The 19,753-nt window shown below is 42.7% G+C and overlaps 1 protein-coding gene across 3 annotated transcripts in view; it reads right to left on the bottom strand.

Moving 5' to 3' along the window:
* Nucleotides 1–601: 601 nt before the first annotated feature.
* Nucleotides 602–19,753, bottom strand: part of Trmt11 (tRNA methyltransferase 11 homolog (S. cerevisiae)) — a 43,915-nt gene continuing 24,763 nt past the window's right edge. For 2 of the 3 annotated variants that reach the window (XM_005389162.2, XM_005389163.2), the window contains exons 12-13: nt 15,877–15,997; nt 602–1,158 (exon numbers count right to left, since the gene is read on the bottom strand). In XM_005389162.2, the coding sequence (XP_005389219.1) occupies nt 1,027–1,158; nt 15,877–15,997 (253 nt within the window). In that variant the 3' untranslated portion in view covers nt 602–1,026. The other variant, XM_013516690.1, reaches the window with a different exon arrangement.

The raw sequence follows: 19,753 nt of genomic DNA, 5'->3' as shown, positions 1-19,753 counted from the left end.
GGACAGCACCGGCCTTTTGGAGCTCCTACGCTGTGTAAGTTAATACTGTGAGTTCACAAAAGTCAGCAGTAACACTGAAATAATAATAATAATACAAATAAAAACAGGCTCTGGTTAGAAAGAGAGGATCCGCTTACCACCGCCCTGTGGAGGTACATTTGACCACCAACGGCAGGAAAGCCATTAGCATCCTGAATGAACAGCCGTGGTTGCAAACAAGATCTTTCCATGATGGACGCAGTGCGGACTCAGCAAAGTCTCTCCTTCAGGAAAAACACAGCTTCCATTTCAAAGCACACTGATCAGGCGCAATACCATTAGGGAGCCATCAGGATTTGTGCTGTTGTGCTTTCAAGCAGCAGTTACTTTGTAAACCAAAAAAACTGAGGGCAGTTAACTTGACCAACAGTCAAGATTTCAAGATTTCAGAAGGCGGGAGTGAATCCAAGGCACAAGAGCTTCAGATTCGCGTGGTCTGCGGGGCCTGGGACCTTTTCAACTTCCTCATCCTCAGCGCTCTCCCTGTTCTCACCTGTGTGCAGCTTAGAACTAGAAACTCAATCCCATCACATTCCTCCAAGAAGCCCTGAACTCAGTGCAGTTTTAGAAAATCATCATCAGGTTTATTGGTGGTCACGTAAATCAGTTACAAATAAAAATCAAAGCAGATTTACAAAGGAATAAATTCTTAACCACTCTTTACTGCCTACAACATTATGGGGCAGATACTTGTTAAAAGTCAACAACATTTTCTTTGTAAATTAATAGTAAAAAATATAACAGTTGAGTCAACCTCCATGAGTATTTGCAAGTACAAATATAAGTTAAATAAGGTTCAAAAGAGTTCATAACACATACAACAGAAGTCTCTAGAACAAAGATGCTTTTAAAATTGCTCAATTTACTTTGTACATTTTTATATTAAAAAAATTCTTGAAAGAGTCCATGTTTTCTGGATCACATATGAAAGTTTATAACCTGATGTCTTTTTCCGTCAAATAATCTTTCTTATCAAAGTCTACATTTTCACTCCTGGTTGGATCTTTCCTCCTTGGCAATCCTTTTTGTGACACCACTGAAATACTTCTCACGGAAGGAATTGTGACCTTGATAGGGGAGGAAAGGGTCGCTGAGCAGACGTGAATACTGGTCCCGGTTCTGGTTGATTGGAAAATACAAGATATGAGATGGTTGAGTTATTTCTTCAGTTAGCTTACAAATCAAGCAGTCACGTACGTGAAACAAAACCTTACTCTGGTTTATGTTTGCCTTTCTTTATTATGTGAGTTAGAAACATACAGTCCTATTACTCCCATATCATGCTTGGATATTTAAAGGGTTTTCACCTAGTTCACCCCAACTGAGATGCAGGACCATCCTCTCCCTCTAAGACAAACACTGTTATTACCCAAGGAGAGCAAAGAGACTTGTTCAGGGGATACGGTCAGAACCACAGGCTCCGTCTCAGTCCTAGCTCAGCACACACTGCGATCATCTGTGGAAATGAACGAGAATGAGGAGACCGAGGAGCTTCTATTCACAGAAATGAGTGTTCCAGAGATGACGGAAACTGCATGACACCACGGAGTCACTAGGACTCCACAGGGTTGAATTCACACTCAGGCACTCAAACCAGGGTTCCCAATAGAGCAGATCAGGCTGAACGAGGGATCCGCACACTTAGGCTTCAAAGACAACTAGGGCTGCGCTCAGAAGGCTGCTCCGTGGACACTGGAAACGCCAATCTGTGCTAGGATGTCAAACACATTTTGGCTGAGAAAACAAAAAGAAAGGCAGGAGGACTGGCAGGGACTCTGAACCATCAGCTTCCCATGCAATTTAACAAAGGCATCCCAAGCTGTGGCAGATTCTAAGCAGAAAAAAAATCTCACTGCTCAGCTCCCTGCACATTTGGTTCCACGTGGATCAATGTGGCTTCAAGAACAGGTACGATGACTCAATCAGAAAACGATTTGGTATCAAAATGAAAGCTACAAGAATATCTGAATATAACCACTCTCCAAACACTTTGTTTGTGCTTATTTCTCTGAGAAGTGAGCACCTCCGCCTTCCTTCTCATCTCTAGCATTAACAAAAGCCCAGGGTCAGCCAAAACTGTGTTGACTCATTCCTTTCTGCAGAAACTATTCTTGCAACACATATTTGTAAAATCACAGAAAATATTCTTGAACGTCCCCGGATTCCCTGATGCACCCAGTATAATTGGTGGCCCCTTGAGTTCTAGGGCACTAGTAGGTCGCAGTCCCAGTTCGCCAGCACATGCAAATACCCTTGCTTGAGGTGACATAATTGCCAATTGGTGAATATAATGTGGGCAACCTATAGGTGTACAACAGGCAAATACCAATGAAAAGTAGTATTAGGTAGGTATTTATTATGGGCCCAAAACTATACTAACGTTTTCTAGGCACGGTCTCATACAACTTATCCGCTAGAAGTAATGTGCACACTATCATTAGGTTTTCACTGATGAAGAATTATTTATGAACCGGGTCCCAGATAACAGCTGGCAAGAGGCAAGGCAAAGTCTGCACACATTTGCTGTGGAGTCTACAGACTGCAGCTAGAGGAAGCTCCCTCCAGGAGCTAAGCTGCTCCCAACTCAGGAGCAGCAACAGCTTTGGGAAGAAATAAGTGATGAACTAAGACCTTGGCAGCTAGGCTGCCTACCAAGGGGGCAGAGTACAGAAGCCCAAGCAGGATTTACTAGTTTCTATAAACTTAGCAGACATAGTTCAATCCCAGGAGGAGCCCCTGGAGCCGCAGGGATGCTGAGGGTACCACCCCAGTGGGACAGCTGACCTTGTGTGTGGACCCAGGCTGGTCCGCATCTCAGGACCATGCTCAAGCAGCAGCAACAGAAAACAACGCTCTAGCATTTACTTTATTGTGCCTTGGCCCTTTCCGCTTCTGTCACAAGTCTGAGGAAGAGGAAGGGACATGCCATCAGTGACTCCACCAGGCATTCTAAACGCTGTTCTTATGTCAGATAAAATCACTATAAAATCTGTCCATCTCCCGCCTGCCGCAGCTCAGTCCTCAAAGAAATGGCTGCATCTTCACAGCTACATCCACAGGCCACCATCTCCACAATGACGCACAGCTCGGTGTCATCAGAATCAGGACCTAGGTCCAACGCTTCTTCCTCCTCTCCTCTCATCTGCTAAGTCCTAAGGTCTTAGCTCCCATACACTAAAATCTCAGAGCCACTCCTCCCCACTCACAGTCCATCCCCTGCTCTCCTCTCTTTCCCCAAGTGGCCAGGTCCCCTGCCTGCGTCACTGCTTTGCCAGTGTATTGTCTACACTGTGACCACTCAATTTATTACAGTGCAAACTGCATATGCCACCTCTTGGCTAAAGTCCATGGGAGCTCAAATGTCCCCCAGGGGTCAGGCTTTTCTCTTAACACTGGGAGTCAGAGCCAACTACACATCAGTTTGCCAAAAGCCATCTTACTTGCTTTCCTATACAAGAGGGACCAGAACATAATCTGGTAGCAAAGCCCCTCTCAACTTTGTGTTTCTGTCCTCTGTCCTCTGCTTGGCTCCTGTGGGCCACTTAAGATCACTTCTTGTTCAAAATGCACCGTGCATAGCTTCAGAGAATACACCAGAGCTTCAGAGGGAGGAGGCTAAGGCAGGACATAAGCGCGTGGTTCTGGGGGCTGACACTAGAGGGCCTTGCTGATCTGTGCTACTGGCCTGAGGCTCACCAGGAACACCCAGGAGACAAAAGCCAAAGGCTACAGAAAACAGGCCTTGTTCACCGACCAAAGAGAACTTAACTAAACAGCATATGCGTGACCTGAAGGAGATAAGCAGGGCAAACTGTTGATAAAGAACAGGGAAGATAAAGCTCAACAGTAGAGACAGGAATGAACAGCACAAGCTGGAAAAAAAACAAGGTAATGATTACAACCTAGGCTAAGGATTATCAAGAAAGCATCCACTACCTACAACAGTCATCACCTGAATAGTTTAGACCTCAGGGTCCTCTTAGAATACTGCAAAAGCAAGATAAGCCTCAACAGACAGTGCCACTGAAACACAGTGGCACAGGCACACATGCCACCAGAGAAGTTGGGACGGATCATTAACCTCAGAAAGGTAATGCTGGGGGAGGAAACACTATGCTCTTTATGGCTCAGGCACTGGAGAAGAGTCAGTGTGAGGAGGCTGTCTGGGTCCTGTGTTGGAACGTCCTGTAATACCCACTGTCCCCCAGCTGTGAGACACAACCTTCACAACAGGGACTCCTGGAAAACCCAAAAGCTCCCAATCCCTAGAGTAGTCAAGGACCTGGCAGGAGCCTGTCACTATCTAGCTGCCTAAGTCCCATTTCACCACAAGCCAGACACCAAGGAATTTGGCTTTATTTTCAGCTAGACGGCAAGGTCATGGTCCCCCATGAAACATTTCATGTAGCATGTGTCATCATGAAGTACAGTGTATAGGTATCTACACATGTGTATAGATATAGGTATCTATAGCATGAGTATAGGTATCTCCTGTACACAGAAATACCACCTATCTACAAACAATACACATTCAAAGTACACCCAGCCCACCGGAAACGTGCTATCATTACACAGCACTCAGAATTCATGCCGTCTCAGTGCTGAAGAAAATGGCAAGCCCAATTTTTGCTTTCTTTTTTCTCTCCCTCTTTCGTCCTATCTTTAGATTACCTTACCAGGGCTCACACTTGACATAGTGATATTCAACTCTACATATTCTTCATCACCTTTTTAGGACTCCTCCCTATTCACATTCCCTGCCCATCTCTACCAGGAATATCTGCAGGTGCTGTTGTTCTTAACTCGGTACTCAAAGCCCAAAGTGTTTACTTAAGAGGAGAAGCTTCTATCTTCGAGCAATACGGTCTTTGATCTCCCTCATGCATGCTTATCCCAGAGAGTGACTTTTCATTTCTGACATTTCCAAATCTCCCTAGTGCTACTGACCATGGGATCCACAGCGTATTACAGAACTGAGTTCTGCCACTTTTTAATCAATAAAAAAAATACTTGATGTAAAAAAAAAAAAAACTACCCAAAAAGAATGAGTAAATACCTAAAGAGAAAACTATGGTGGTGAGAAATTCAGACTGATTACCTTTACGAACTTTCTTAACACTGGTAGTAACTAAGGAGACATGAGTAACATACTAAGATGGTCAATGACATTATTGTTTATCAGTATTTTTTAACCAGAAACTCCGTAGGAAAATTTGTGACAGCTTTCATACCTCTCCTCATTTATTCCTGTTAGACAAAGACCAACTGTAAATCTTACGAGATATATAGAAATTCTGATTTAAGAAAGGAGTTCATATATATATGCTGTTAAGTATGTGTTTTACATAACTCAGTTACCTAACTCTCTGCATCTTTTCATAGTAGACTTTCATCTCAATTCTGCAGATTGGGAAACAGGAGCTGAAGGAGTTTAAACACTTCCCCAACATCAAACAGCTAGTAAGTAGCATTCCCACAACTGCAACCTAAATCACACTTCAAAAGTTTGTGCTCTTTTCTTTACATTTCTCCACACACACTTTCCTCTCTGAAAAAAAAAAAAAAAAAATCATATCAAAACAATGGCTAAAGAAGTCATTTCCCACAAGGTAGACTACCAGTCATTCAAAACAGACGATATTTACAGGACATTCCCTGCTGAACATCAGTGCTATGGAAGCACAAATTTCACATCTGAACTTTTAAACAGAACCCCTTTACCCACTGTTCCACCCAGCCAATTTCCTGTCCTATCAGTGCTGCTAATTCTAGTGCTTTGTAAACCACTCTAGAAATTCTAACTCACTGGCCCAAGAAACCAGGAAAGCCTCAACTGGCAGTTCACTTTTATGCAGATACCGCCCTCTGCTGGCTGAAGCAAGTAAATCCTCCCAGATAGAAGTTAAACTTAAGTGGGTGCAGTCAGACAGTGGACCGTCAGGACCGTTTCCTCAGCTGTTTACAAGTCCTGAGCGCTGGAAACACCGAGTCTCGCAGCACCTACATGACCAGGATGGCCTTTTTCCCCAGTGAGCAGCAGCATTTATTCAACCACTGCATTTTTCAAAGACTAACGTAGAAATGGGCAAGTGCATATTCACCTTAGCGACTCTAAAGTTTATCACTCATCTGTGTCCAGCCTCAAACTGCAAGTCACTCTCTAGAACCAGAAAGATAAAGAACATAAACTATCCTGTGCTCAAGTGTTATTTTACAACTAAAAAATAAAGCACATCAAAAAATACAGTGTTAAAAAGAATTTGAAAGGTACTAAAAAGGCAAGAACTTCAGCCACTTATAATAAAATTTAATCGAAAGAGGAATGTATGCTCACGATGAGAAACATAAGCATATGTACCACAGTAACACGTGAAACTGACACTTTGGAACTAAAGACTGTCTGGATTACGCTATGAGAATATCTATTTCTAAAAGTGTTTGTCAAACTCAGTAGCATAAACTGGTCAGACAGTAGAGAAATTAGTGATTTTTCATTAAGAACTCTTCTTAGGTGAAAACCATCTTCCTAGTACTGAGTTCCCTCTCGGAATTTTGCCACCCTCGTGCACAATAAATCAAAGGGAGGTGCTAAGTTTCCATCGGATGCCGACTCAGCTCCTTTTGGTTTGCCTCTCATGAGAAATGAAGCCGAGGTTCTCTAGGATCAAAACTGGCTTGGTCCCAGTGAGTGCTGAAAAGTAATGTCAGGGTAACACTAAAATGCAGTATATTTCAAATCAGAAAGTGTTGGTTAGCTATGACTACCTGTTCTACTCTTCTGCTAAGTAGATGATTTAAATACTGTTGAATTTTAAATACTGTTGAATAAGATTGTTTTTATTCCAGGAGGGCCCAAAGTAATCACTGAGAAGAAGTTACTCTTCCTTCCACAAATGTTTATATAGTGGTGAGTTCACAAAGTTGTACACTGGTGGAAGACAGATACTAAACAATGTACATCCAGACATACACTTACACACTGTCACTAAACACTGGGAGAAAAGGGCACCATAGCATAAGGAGACCCTGACTGAAATGTGTTATGGTTTAGATCCGAAGCGTTCCCCAAAGTCTGATGCATTCAGAGGTGCGGCTTTTGAAGGTGACCGGGTCATGGACACTCCCGTTAATAGGCACTGATAGAAACAGGAGGTGGATCCTGGAAGTGTGACCTTGAGGACTCCATCTGCCTTAGCTGCTCCTTCACTAGCTCTTTCTTCTCCTATACTTCCTGGCTGCCGTGAGCGGAGCAGGTTTGCTGTACCCTGCACGTCTGCCACTGATGTTCTGCCTCATCTTAGTCCTACTGGAATGCAACCAACAGACCATGGACTGAAACCACGAAACCACAGGCCAAAATCAATCTTTCCTCCTTAGGGTTGATTTATATCTGGTATTTTGTCACAGCAATGGAAATCTGACTAAGAAGGTCAGTCACTCATCACTATATAAATGTTTATGGGAGGAAGAGTAACTTCTTCTCAGTGATTAAGGTTAAGGAGAAAGACAAGAAAGATCTCCCTAAGGAAGTGACAGTTATCAAGACTTGAGGATGAATTAAACTTACAGAGATGTGAAGACCACATTCCAAGGAGAGGAAACACGCTATAGAAACTCTGGGATAGGAAAGAGGTGAATCCGCTCTGGGAAGCGAAAGGGGGCCCATGTGGTGAGGCTCTGATGACTGAAAGGCAAGGTGGCACCGAGTGAGAATGGAGACAGACCAGGGACAGCTCAGGGTGGCCTGGAGGTGATAGCAAAGACGCAGAATTTTACTCTGATTTCTACAGAAAGTGGTCACCAGATGTAAGCAGGGGAGTTCCTCCGCTCTTTGCATTCTGGAAGACATTCTGGCCACTGTTCAGGAAATGAAATGGAAGCAGGGAAGCCAGTTTGGAGACTCTGAGTACCTGGGGCAAGTGACACTGTGTCAAGTCCTTGGGAGGAAGAATAAAAATATATGCAAGAAAACTATTATCACTCAATTGTCCCAAGCCAGATCTCTGAAAAGTCATACTTAACTCCCATCACACCCACCCCAGTTACACAAGTCGCCAGGGCCTGCCAGGTAGACGTCCCTACAACGCCTCCATCATGACCTCTGCAACCCACAATTCAACCTTTCACGGTCTACAGCATCACCATATTTGCATGTCAGGAGTCCCCTATGCATGTCCCAAGTACCCTTCTACAACTCAAATCACCTACAACCTGAAGCTGAGTGACTTTCATAAAACACAAACGTCTCCCCCTGTTCTAACACACAACTCTCCATGGGCTTACTGTCACCAACAGGATAAATCCAAATGGTACGCGAGGTCCCTCAATACCAGGCATCCCTGTAGTTTCCCAGATCTTCTCCAGCTATTCTTCTCCCAAATGCTCAGCATTCCAGTCATGCTGAAGTGTCCAAGGTTCCTGCGTGCACAACCCCACTCACGCCTCGTACCTTGCTTAAACTGATGGCTTCCCCACCACTTCCCCACCTTCCTGCCTTACACACTGTCTCCTCTCATGAAATCACCACAAAACTCAACAGCTATGGTGGAATGGTTTCAGTGATCCTTTCTCCTGATGCACAAGTTTTCTAAGGATAAGGACAGATTAAACCTAGGCACTTGATGCAAACAACCCACAGGCGCAGGTACAGTGAGGGAAGCCACAGGAGGAACATGTAAGCAAGTCAAAGAAAGGAAGTGTGCACAACACAAAAATGTCACAAGCCAGCTTTTTCCCCATTTGGCACAACACCTGGCCCAAAATTTCATCTAACTTCAAATTCTTACAATAGTTGTCTATTCACTCTCAGCAAAAACACAGTCATCAAGTATGAATTTCCTCAACTTCCTCCCGAGCCACGCCTATCCTCTGCTGTAAGCTGGCTCCTCCCACCCCAAAGCCTCGACTCCCACCTCACTCCCTACCCACGTTCCAGCTGGCTGCAAAGTTCCACCTCCTGATGTCCCTGTACTTCTAAGAATTGATTTGATAAAGTCCCCCAAACTTCACAGAAAACACCTATGGATAATCACCAATTTATAAAACTGCTGCTGTATCCAAATAGAGAGCCCTCTCTTCTAGGCATGAAGCAGCCAGGTTCTAGGGTCACCTAGCGCCAGGAAACCGAATGCCTTCTATTGAATTGTAGGTCAGATGTAAGTTGTCCTTCACTTCCTGACAGTTCCTGATAATGAGATAATGATTTCTCCTACCTTACTGGTGTTAACCTGGACTCATTTATATTCTCAGAGTGACAGCAGTTTACACAGAACAGTGGCTCCGTTGCAAATACTTAAGTGCAAATGGCTTATGAAACTTATCTTCTGTGATAAGTAAAAACCAACGTTACTGTCACTGGAGCGAAAGCCACCAAACTAGTGATGTTCCTCTCATTTGTCGGCAAAGACTTCGTAAGGAATAGGACAGATGTAAGCTATGACACGCATTCTTAAATAAAGTGCAAAGAAGGCAAAGAGATGGAAGAGAAAAGCAGCGGGTTGGTTTTCTTTCTGGCAATCACCCGAGAGTGAAACAAAATGTAAATGATAGTGCTGAATATAACAGGCCTCAGTTCCGCGTCAGGGTAATTACCCATGTCCGGCTTTTGTTTAAAAATGCTCCTCTCCTTATCAAAGCTTCCCCTGTTCTCCACGTGGTACTGGACAGCAGCTATACAAACCACTTGTGCTGAAGTTCTACAGCTATAAACAGCACGAGGCCATTTCCAGAACAAGGACAGGCAGGTCAAAAGTCTGGCATCTAATACTACGCAGAGAAATCCCTGGCTTACTCCTAAGGAGAACAAGGTGTTTGGAAATCTTCACCTCTAAGTTGGGTGTTCACATTTATCCTAGGTTTTTAAAACATCTATTACAAGATATCAAGTTACCTAAAGTCTGTGGAAATAGTTTAATATATATTAAAATCCTCTCTATCATTCTTAAATGAAGGACAATAAACAGCTGAACTCTGACATCTCACACTTGGCACATAATTTCTGATTATAAAAAGTGCATCTGAATATCCATGCTTATCACAGTAACAGAGCATCAGCACTTTCCACTGTAATCTGCTAAAATCTGTAACTTTATAAAACTCAAATTTTAATCCTGAATATTAAAAAATAGAGTCAGAACAGCGGATACAAAATTAATGGCATCTTTTTTCTTTTGTGGCCCTGGGGACTGAGCTTAGGCCCTCGAGCATTTTAGGAAAGGGTTCTACCACTAAGCTCCATCCCCAGCCCCAAATTTCTTTTAACTTCTTTTTTAAACTTGGTTTTTTAAAACCAAGAAGAATCTTGCTAACCTTCTGAAGTGACAAAAGGTAAATAACAGACAAATATACCTACGGGTAGTCACATGTATATTCTTCCACTTTAATTTAGAAACAATTCCTCCTAGGATACCTTTTAAATTTTCCACAATCCATTCAAAGAAAAATGAATGAAAATGTATCTCCATTTAAATAAAGATCAAAACTAGGCAAAAATATTTTTCTTAGAAATAAATTCAATAGCGGTTATTCCCAAAGGAAGTAAGACATTTACCAAAACTGTCCCCTGCAAGGAGCAGGTGTTTGTGGTCAGAAATGGCCACAAGAGGGCGTTCCAGCAGGGGGCGCTGCACTGCTCCCTAATCTTGACCTTGACGGCACCGGTAGTTACATGGACGCTCTCGCATCTTTATTCACTAAAATGTATGTTTATGCCTTGGGAAAAGACACGTTAAAATCTCAGAAGGGTACAGGGTGGAAAGATGACACATGCTGAAAAAACCTAGAAAGGTAATTCTAAGTTAAGTAACAGTATGAAAACACATACACTAAGTGGAAAATCTGTCACATCTGCAAGAATTATAAAAGCACCAAAGTGTTATATTCACTGCATACTGAAATTTCCCCAAACTATTCATAACTTAGAATCCCTGAACCCTATTTATATTTTGCAATTTACCCATACTCAAGATTCTATTAGATTATATATATACATATACATACACACATTTTTTTTTAAATCTTTTTGAGGCAGGGTCTCACTATGCAGTTCAGGCCGGCCTTGAGCTCACTTTGCAGCCCAGGCTGTTCTCGAACTTGGAACAATCCTCCTGCCTCAGCCTCCTGAATACTAGGATTACAGGTGTACACCACCATGCCTTGCTTAGACTGTATTTTTAAAACTATGTTACTGTCATTTCTTCAAAACATGAACATGAGGCCTGGAGTCATTGCCCTCTTGCCTGAGGGTCCTGCTTGCTCCTGCAAATAAAACAGTCCTGTCTAAAGAGCCTCAAATGCAAGGGTCCAGCTCTCTTAACTGCGTGCCTTCTAGGAGCTGGTGAGGAACAAACTGGGGCTCCGGCTCACTCACAGAGATTCAGCTATTTGGATTAGCATTAATGCAAAGTCCAGTTTGATTGGCAAAATCATTTGGTTGCAGAGGTAGAAAAGAAAAACTTGATGCTTCAAGTTTTAAACTCAATAAAAAGCACCATTAATGGCAAAAGCAAATTCATTTGGAATCAAGTAGTTTAGGGGGCCCTGGAAACAGACTTGAAGCACCATGCTGTACACCAGCCTCCTGCCTGCTTCCAGGAGAATTTTCAGATACCTCTGGCAACACCGAATTCATAGATCATGTACACTTGTTTCCTTCAGACACCACTGTTTAAAACGTTTCTCTCTTGCTCTCACACACCCCATTCTGACAGATGTGAATATGGGATTGTAGTAAAACCTGTGCCAGGCTTATGTTCAATGACTATGCTTTATTTAGTGTCACCCTGCATTATCTTTCCTACCAATACATCCACGTCCTACCAAAGTATTACATAATTTAAATACGTTGACCTAATCTTTTTCATAGCTCTGTTCCAAGGAGAAATATGCACAGTCCTGGCAAGAGTTGGGCAAAAAGCAAAAGAACATTTCAAAAGCAAAAGTGAACCAGAAGGAACTACCTTCAAATCCAAACAGCTGCTGAACAAAACCCCGACAACATTCATCCTGAGTTAGAACAATGCATAAGGAAAACAGACGAAGCACACTCATTACGATTAGGAACACCAACCATCATCCTCAGCCGTCATCTAATTACCATAAAGGGTAATTTGTTCCCTTCAAGGAATCCGTAAGTCCTTTTCTCAGTGTTATTCTCTTCCTTTTCCATTTAATAGAGCACTGTTATGATGCTATTGGCTGTTTCCCTCTGCAGCTTCAAAATCTTACCGTCTGTACGCAGAACCCTCAGCTTTGGACACGCTCCCTTCTCATGAACGCAACCCTCGGCTTCTGATTACTGGGCCCTTCTGTTCAATCCCAAACAAAAAATTACAGAACTTTCACCACCCACCACCATGACCTTCCAATATCTTATTTTAAATCATCCCCACTGTACTTGGTGGCTATAAAGAAACAGTGGTCATTGACTTACACAATATTAAAATTCTAGTCTAGGGCTGGGGATTTAGCTCAGCGGCAAAGCGCCTGCCTGGGAAGCGCAAGGTCGTGAGTTCGGTTCCTGGTACCAGAGAAAAACCAAAAAAAAAAAAAAAATTCTAGTGCAGATCAATATCCATATAAGCTATGGGGTTAAACTTTCCTATACTGCAGTGCTTCGCAAGTAACTAGGGGTATAAGGTGGCATGCCAAATAAACAAGCCGCAGAACACGTAAGACAGAATGGCCCGCTTCATGCACTCATAATTGAAAGCGATTTTTTATATTTAAATATGTATCTATTGTAGGCTATAAAAATTGCATGAATTTTTTTAAAAGGTCCCAAGAAAGTTTTAAAAGGGGCTACTGTGGCTACTCTTATCTGTCCAAATGGGTTCTGGCAGAAGAGGCTGAGAGAACATCGTCTTTCAGTAAGTTTCACTGAAGGTGAAACTGCTCTGCTCCCGGTCCCATCTGCTCTGGACTGCTCCAGCGATCAGTACTTCTACCTGGTGGACTTTATGAGGAAACTGTTTCACAGGACTAAGCACCGGGACCTCAGGCACACACGGCAGCACCAGCCATGCGCTCTGTGAAGAGGGAAACGAGCTTCGGGAAAATACACCACTCTCGGCTCTGACCCCACGAGCAGCGTTAGCTTAAAAAAACACAACAAGAAAGACTGCTACTCTGGAGCATTCAACATTCATTCATTCACTCACTTACTGTGCAAGGCTGGGCTTAAACCCAGGTCTTGCACACTCTAGGCAAACACTACCGCTGAGTTACATCCCCACTACCTACTACCTTTCTATCTTGGCATATTCAAATGATAAAAACATGTTTCAGCAGAGAGGCAACATGATATAGAAAAAAAAAAAAAGACATCAAATTTTGGGTAGACCTGGGCTCAATAATGCACACCTGTGACCCCAGCACTTAAGGAATCTAAGGCAGGAAGATCCTAAGTTCAAGTCCTCCCTGGGCAACTAAGCAAGACCCTGTTTCAAGAAACAAACAAAAATAAAAATAAAAATGGCTGGGGATGTAGTTCAGTGGAAGAGCACCCACGGGTTCAATCCCCAATACCACACACACACACACACACACACACACACACACACACATTTCTTTCCAGGTACGAAGAAGCATTTTGGCCTCAATTATGCCATTTATTATTTAAGAAAGTGGGCAGGCCTAGGCTATCTCCTCATCTCTAAAACAGGGAAGATAATAAGCTCAAATGGATAGGGAACTCTTGTAAACAATAAAGCATTAATAAAGTGTTAGTTTTCATTCACTTAGCTTCCAGAATGCATCAGCAGGAAATAATGACAAAAAACTGGCTTTTCTTATTAGGCATCTTCAAATTTTGACATGGTAATCAAGAACTTTCTTATTTACTACTTACATACAATATGCAAATCTAAAACCTACAGCCAGTAATGTAAAGATAGAAAATTTTATAAAAGATCCACACATTTAGACAGATCACTTATGTTAACATTTTAAATGAAGGGGAAGGGTGAACACTCTGTAAGATCCTATCAAGTGGGCCAAATTCACACTGAAGTTAAACCTAATAAGTGACAAGTCGAGCATGAAGAGACGCAGTGCACAAAACTGCAGAAATCGAAAATTAACAGTCTTCCACTGCCAAAACCAACAGTGCTGAGCAGGTCTGAGAATAATTTGTTAGATTCGTGTGAGAACCGTTTGACAGTTTTGTCAGCGCTTGCTTCACAAAGCCGTGGGAGCTCACTGCAGCCGCACACACTCCCCTCCGCCCAAGCAGACGGCAGAAAGCACTGAGAGAACAACGAAACGCGTGACGAACGGTAAACTCCAGACTGGGTAAAGTCGGTATTATAAAGTGGAGACCATTTCAAAAACATTACTTGAGCATTAGGTTTTTCCTTTTTTGTTTTGTTTTGTTTTTAATCCATTTCAAAAGGGCAACAGTAGGATGCTTAGAGAAAAACAGACAAAACCAACCCTGGCTTTAGAAGATTAAAAATACCAAAGGGAATGTCCTGATTTATCATTTAACATACAAAAAAAATTCCCCAAAGGTCACTTTTTTCCTTGAGGTTGAAGTAGATTTGCTCACAGAAATATTTCAAATCTGGACTCGAGAGCAGGGGCCGGAGCTCAAGGGCAGAGGGCTGACCTGGCACGTGTAAGGCCCTGGACTCGAACCCAAGCACCACCGAAAAAACTGGAAAATGAACACTGGACTGTCTTGAGCAAAGCAAACTTAGGAGAAAACAAATATGTAATGAGTCCTGTTGGTAAGTGCAAGGTCCTGAGTTCGATTCCCAGTACCAAAAAGAAAGACAGAAATGGGTCCAGGAGGGATCTCAAGTTTTAAAGAAATGTCTGATTGATTATCAGCTTCACTGACTAGCGTCTTCTCCCCTTCTGCCTAAGTCTTTGCATTGCTATCCGTGTAGGCCACACTATGAGGAATGCTCATGTCATTACCATACTTTCTAACAGTACCAAGAGTTAAAATCACAACATCTATAGGTGATAGTTCTGCTTCTTCTGTGCACTACTGTGTAGCCACAATACAAATTATTACCAACTCAAATAATTACAGAGACACTACCTGCCCAAGGATATGTCATTTCAATATAAACTTCTAACATTTTTATTTTCAAAACTACTACCACCAACTCTCATTTCGATCACAGCCCCTGTATGTACACATCCATTTCTATACAGGTACACACATCTAATGGATATCAAGCAAGTACTTTAGATGTATGCACATACAGCTTCGTTTTCTAAAAAGCCTTCCTATTAGAGCCTGAATACTGAGGCTAAAGATTCTGAATATTACCCAGTAATGAAAAATAATTTACTAAGAAATTTTGCATAAGGAAGTAACATAATGAATGCAGTGTTTCAGAAAAATTCATTTAGCAGATACGAATGAGGGGTGACGGAGATTATTTGGGCATCTGTGAGCACAAACCAAGTGTGGGGTAACATGGGTCAAAACAGAGACAGCAAACAGAAATAAAATGACAGAAGGAAGGCATGAGTAGCACATGCAAAAGGCACTGTGCAGGTATTCGTTTCCACTGCTGTGAAAGACCCCTGGGTGTGGGCGAGAGGAGCTGGGCATGGTCTGACCCACTCCACCCACATGCCTCTGGGCTCTACAGGCCCCACAGAGGTGGGCCAAGGTGGGGCTCACTCATGTGGGAGACTTGGGGGGCTCTGGTCATTGGGCTAGGACAGCCCAGAGGGCACTGAAGATTCAATCAAGCTCCAGTAGGAGGAATTATTCCTGTCAGAGAAAGAAGAAAGGAACTGGGCCCTAACAGAGGGGAAAATTACTTTCTCTCTTCTATAAAGTCCACAGTTTATTCCAAAGATACGCGGGCAACTTACCTCAAATGTCTTCACCTTTTCCATTGTAATCAGACGCCTTGATGTGTGACTAGAAAGCTTCTGCTCACAGTTGCTAACGAGTCTCAGGCAAGGGTGCCGGGGCACCATCTCCTCGGTGTACCTGAGGGAGGAGCAGCTCACGGTTAGGGACACTCACGCACAGCCCGTAAAACTGACATATCGAGGACTTATTTACTGCATACAATTTTCTGGTTTGTTTTAGACTTTGTTATATGTCCTGACTTGCTGGGCTCTCAGTGTACGCTGGGGAAGAACAGCGGCAGGAATGAGGAGAGAGACAAGAGACAAATAGTTGGGTTCAAGCGGAGATCCCCTCTCTCTCAAGCCTAGGAGAGGACCTGCCCAAGAACGGTAGAGCATTTATTTATACCCTCGACAGGGTGATATTGATTTCAGCCTCTCTGCCCAGCCATCAGTTCTCAAGCTGCAACCGCTTGTTTACATGCTTCCAGGAGCTCCCATGTTCTCGGGCTGGCTTCGTGCTGCACTCATAATTACTTTCCAGCTTCAGCCACTCCCAGCAGTTATATAATCACAAATCTAGTTCATACATTTGAAGGTGGCAAATTAATAGTTAACTCAGTTTATCATTTTCTAGGCTGTGTTTGACGTTATTGTTATTGCTGATTACACCACTTTAGCCAAAGTGATGTAACTGTTCTAACCAGCTGTTCTTCCTGGCATTCCAAGACTGACATTGCCTAAGAGTCATAGAAAATACTGTGGGCCAGGGCCAACGAATTAGGGGCTGGGCCTGCAGACAGCAACTCCTCATCCCCAACAGACTGAAGAGATATGACCTTGCAACAGACTCAAAACCCCAAAACCAGCTACATCTGGAAGACACCTCTGAGAAGTAGTCATTTCCTAAGGGTTCTAAAAGCAACTCACCATAGGCAATGTATAAGCATCAAACTAGGAATTAAATTATAAAAAGAAAGAAAGAAGAAAATGACAAGACACTTAAACGAGACGCAATCCCAGACATCCAGCTCACCAAAGGCAAACTGGAGGGCAATGATGTGGCACAATCCGAAAGCCACTGACCTGGGGAGGGCTCGCTGGGTACAGGTATCTTTACAGCACTGACTGACAGTTTTTACTTTTCCCTTGTAAATCTTTCTGCCTTTCTGAACAGTCTTTGCACAGGTCTATTACATGGGTGATTTTAAAGCTCTGACACAAAGTGGGAAAGGTGCTGATCAAGAACTGTAGCTTGGCTTTAGTACCTAGCAATGGGAGGAATTCTCTTGAACTCACTTCTGCTTCCTTCCTTAGCTTTCCAATAATGACCATTTCAGCTTCACCTCATTCAGTAGTTCTTTAGTGTTTGCTAATCTATGGAAATGCTGTACTTCTTACAAAGTTAATGGAAATCAAATTTGGAATTTTCATACTAAGCATCTACGCTAGGAAGGAATGCGTTCTACAGCACAGGTGAAGCTACAGTAAAAACTGGAAACAGAAAAGACAAAGCTTTGACTTTCAGCTGCAAACAGCAAGAGCCATTGTGCCTGACCTAGTGTAGTTACACATTTACTAATGTTCCCCTGCTTAAAGGAAAAAATCCTTTTATTCCCTAGTGGGACTGACTTAAGTATTTTTATTAAAATACATCTTAAATATCTACAAATAAAAATAAGGTATAAACTCCTTTATCTAACTATAAAACCCAAAACAAATCTGCATCAAATCTAATGAACAAAACCAATATGATTTTAAATAATATTTAGGACATAAATGATGATAAACTATTAAAACAATGTCGCATTTGGTTAACAGATTATGAACATAGTTACCTACTTTGTATTTTCTTTTTGATTGGCTCTTTGATGTTAAGCACGGAGGGACATCATTTGGATCAACATTACATGAGAAATTTGTCTCGATCACTGCAGTGTTACAGCCCCCCATTCTATACCCCCCAGTCTATACCCGTGGGAGACTGGTTCCAGGACCCTTCACCCACAGATACCAAAATCTAACAGTGGGGATGGGGATTTAGCTCAGTGGCAAAAGCGCCTGCCTGGCAAGCTCAAAGTCGTGAGTTTGATTCCCAGTACCGGAAAAAAACCAAAAAAAAAAATCTAACAGTGCATAAAATGAAGTATTTGCATATAACCTATGCACAATCTCCTACATTCTTTAAATCATCTCTAGATTATTTATAACATCTAACGCAATGTAAATGCTATGGAAATAGTTGTTACACTGTACTGTTTAGGGAATAATACAAGAAAAACGTCTGAGTTCAGTACAAGCACAACCATGCTAGACCTAACTGTATTTTTGACCAAGGGTTGATTGAATCTAAAAAAACCAGAAATCATAGAGTAGAGGGCCAACTCTGTATTAATGAGCCCATCAGTTCAACAGGACACTCCCCAAATACCACAGTAAAACATTAAAAACTGCTATTGTATTTCATATAACAGACTCTGCAAACAGAAGATATAAATTGGTACTTTGCCCTGACTATTCTGAGAGTGTCTTAATTCTCTGTTTTTATTACTATCACCCTACAGGTGAAGTTACCTGAAACCTAAGCCAGACGGAATGGGTGGACCCTCAGAGACAGACTGGAGGAGCAGGTGGGACCTCGGGGCGGGAGCAGGATCTGCACTGGGTGGGGGGGGAACGTCGCCCAGCTTTGCAGATACACTAAAACCATGGAGAAGTAACATAGAGCAGAACTTGTACGGAATATAAATTATATCTCAACTTCTACTAAGAAGATATCTTAGTGTATATTCGAAAATATCCGAGTGTATAGGCACCTTGCTTTTGCACGAATCAGGTTTGATCGTCACTCATTTTCCTGAGTACCTTCCTGTCTCAATTACTTTCCAGCATCACTAGAGCTTTTCCTCCCATTTGAGAAAATAGTGCCCTGATTGGATATCTTTCTGAGAGTCGTCTCAGGCACACCCTATCCTGTTGCCTAGAAACACACAAAGAGCAGGTTCACTTCGCTGATCTGCACCACCAAAACTGCACTTGATACAATTAAAATTTATTCCCAGGGCCTACCTTGGGGCACATTGTTGGGCTCCTTGATCATGATTTTTTTTTAAAACAGGGTCTCACTATGTACTTCAGGCTGGCCTTGAACACATGAAACCTCCTGCCTCAGTCTCCCCAGTGCTGGGATAACAGGTGTACACCGCCACACCGCGCTATTTTTTTAATTTTTATTTGACAAACCACATAGTTATAAGGACATGTGATTTTTATATATGTATGTCATCACTTTTAACAGTAACACTAGCAGCTGGACTGCTATTAAAAGTCATTTTTCAAAAGTAACCCTGGAGCGTATCAGAAAGTGCATAATCTGGATGTCATGAAGTAGAGAACAGACCCCACGGACAGTGGCCCCGGCACCCAGCCACACAGGCTCCACAGCTCTGCAACCTCTGGGGCACCAAACATGCCTAAGCTGAATACAGCCCGTCCCAAATGCAGAGGACACAGATTTTCAGGATCATTTGCAAGCAGTCAAGATTGTACACCCCCAGAGATCTCACACAAGTCTGCATGGCAAGTACAAATGACACAGAGCAAGAGGAAGGACTGGTGACTCCCGCTGGAAAGGGGCGGCAACAGCGTCACCAAGTGGTGACAGTTAGCCTTGCAGGACGAACATCACCAGGTGAGCGCAAAAGAAACGGCATAGGGACAGCAGGAGCAAGGGAGGAAGGGGGGAAATCACAGATGCTCCAACACTGGGAGAGGCTGATGTCCTGCGGCGGGAAGTCTAGGTCCAAACTAGAAAAGTAAAAACAGTGGTGGCGGGTGAGTCACACTTTCTTTGCTGCAATTTATATCGTAAGAAAACCCTTCTTAACCATTTGAC

This window comes from Chinchilla lanigera, unplaced genomic scaffold, assembly GCF_000276665.1.
Source record: "Chinchilla lanigera isolate Chin_1 unplaced genomic scaffold, ChiLan1.0 scaffold00035, whole genome shotgun sequence".
Taxonomy (NCBI): domain Eukaryota; kingdom Metazoa; phylum Chordata; class Mammalia; order Rodentia; family Chinchillidae; genus Chinchilla; species Chinchilla lanigera.
The sequence above is the reverse complement of the archived record's forward strand: the minus strand, read 5'-3'. Positions and strand labels throughout refer to the sequence as shown.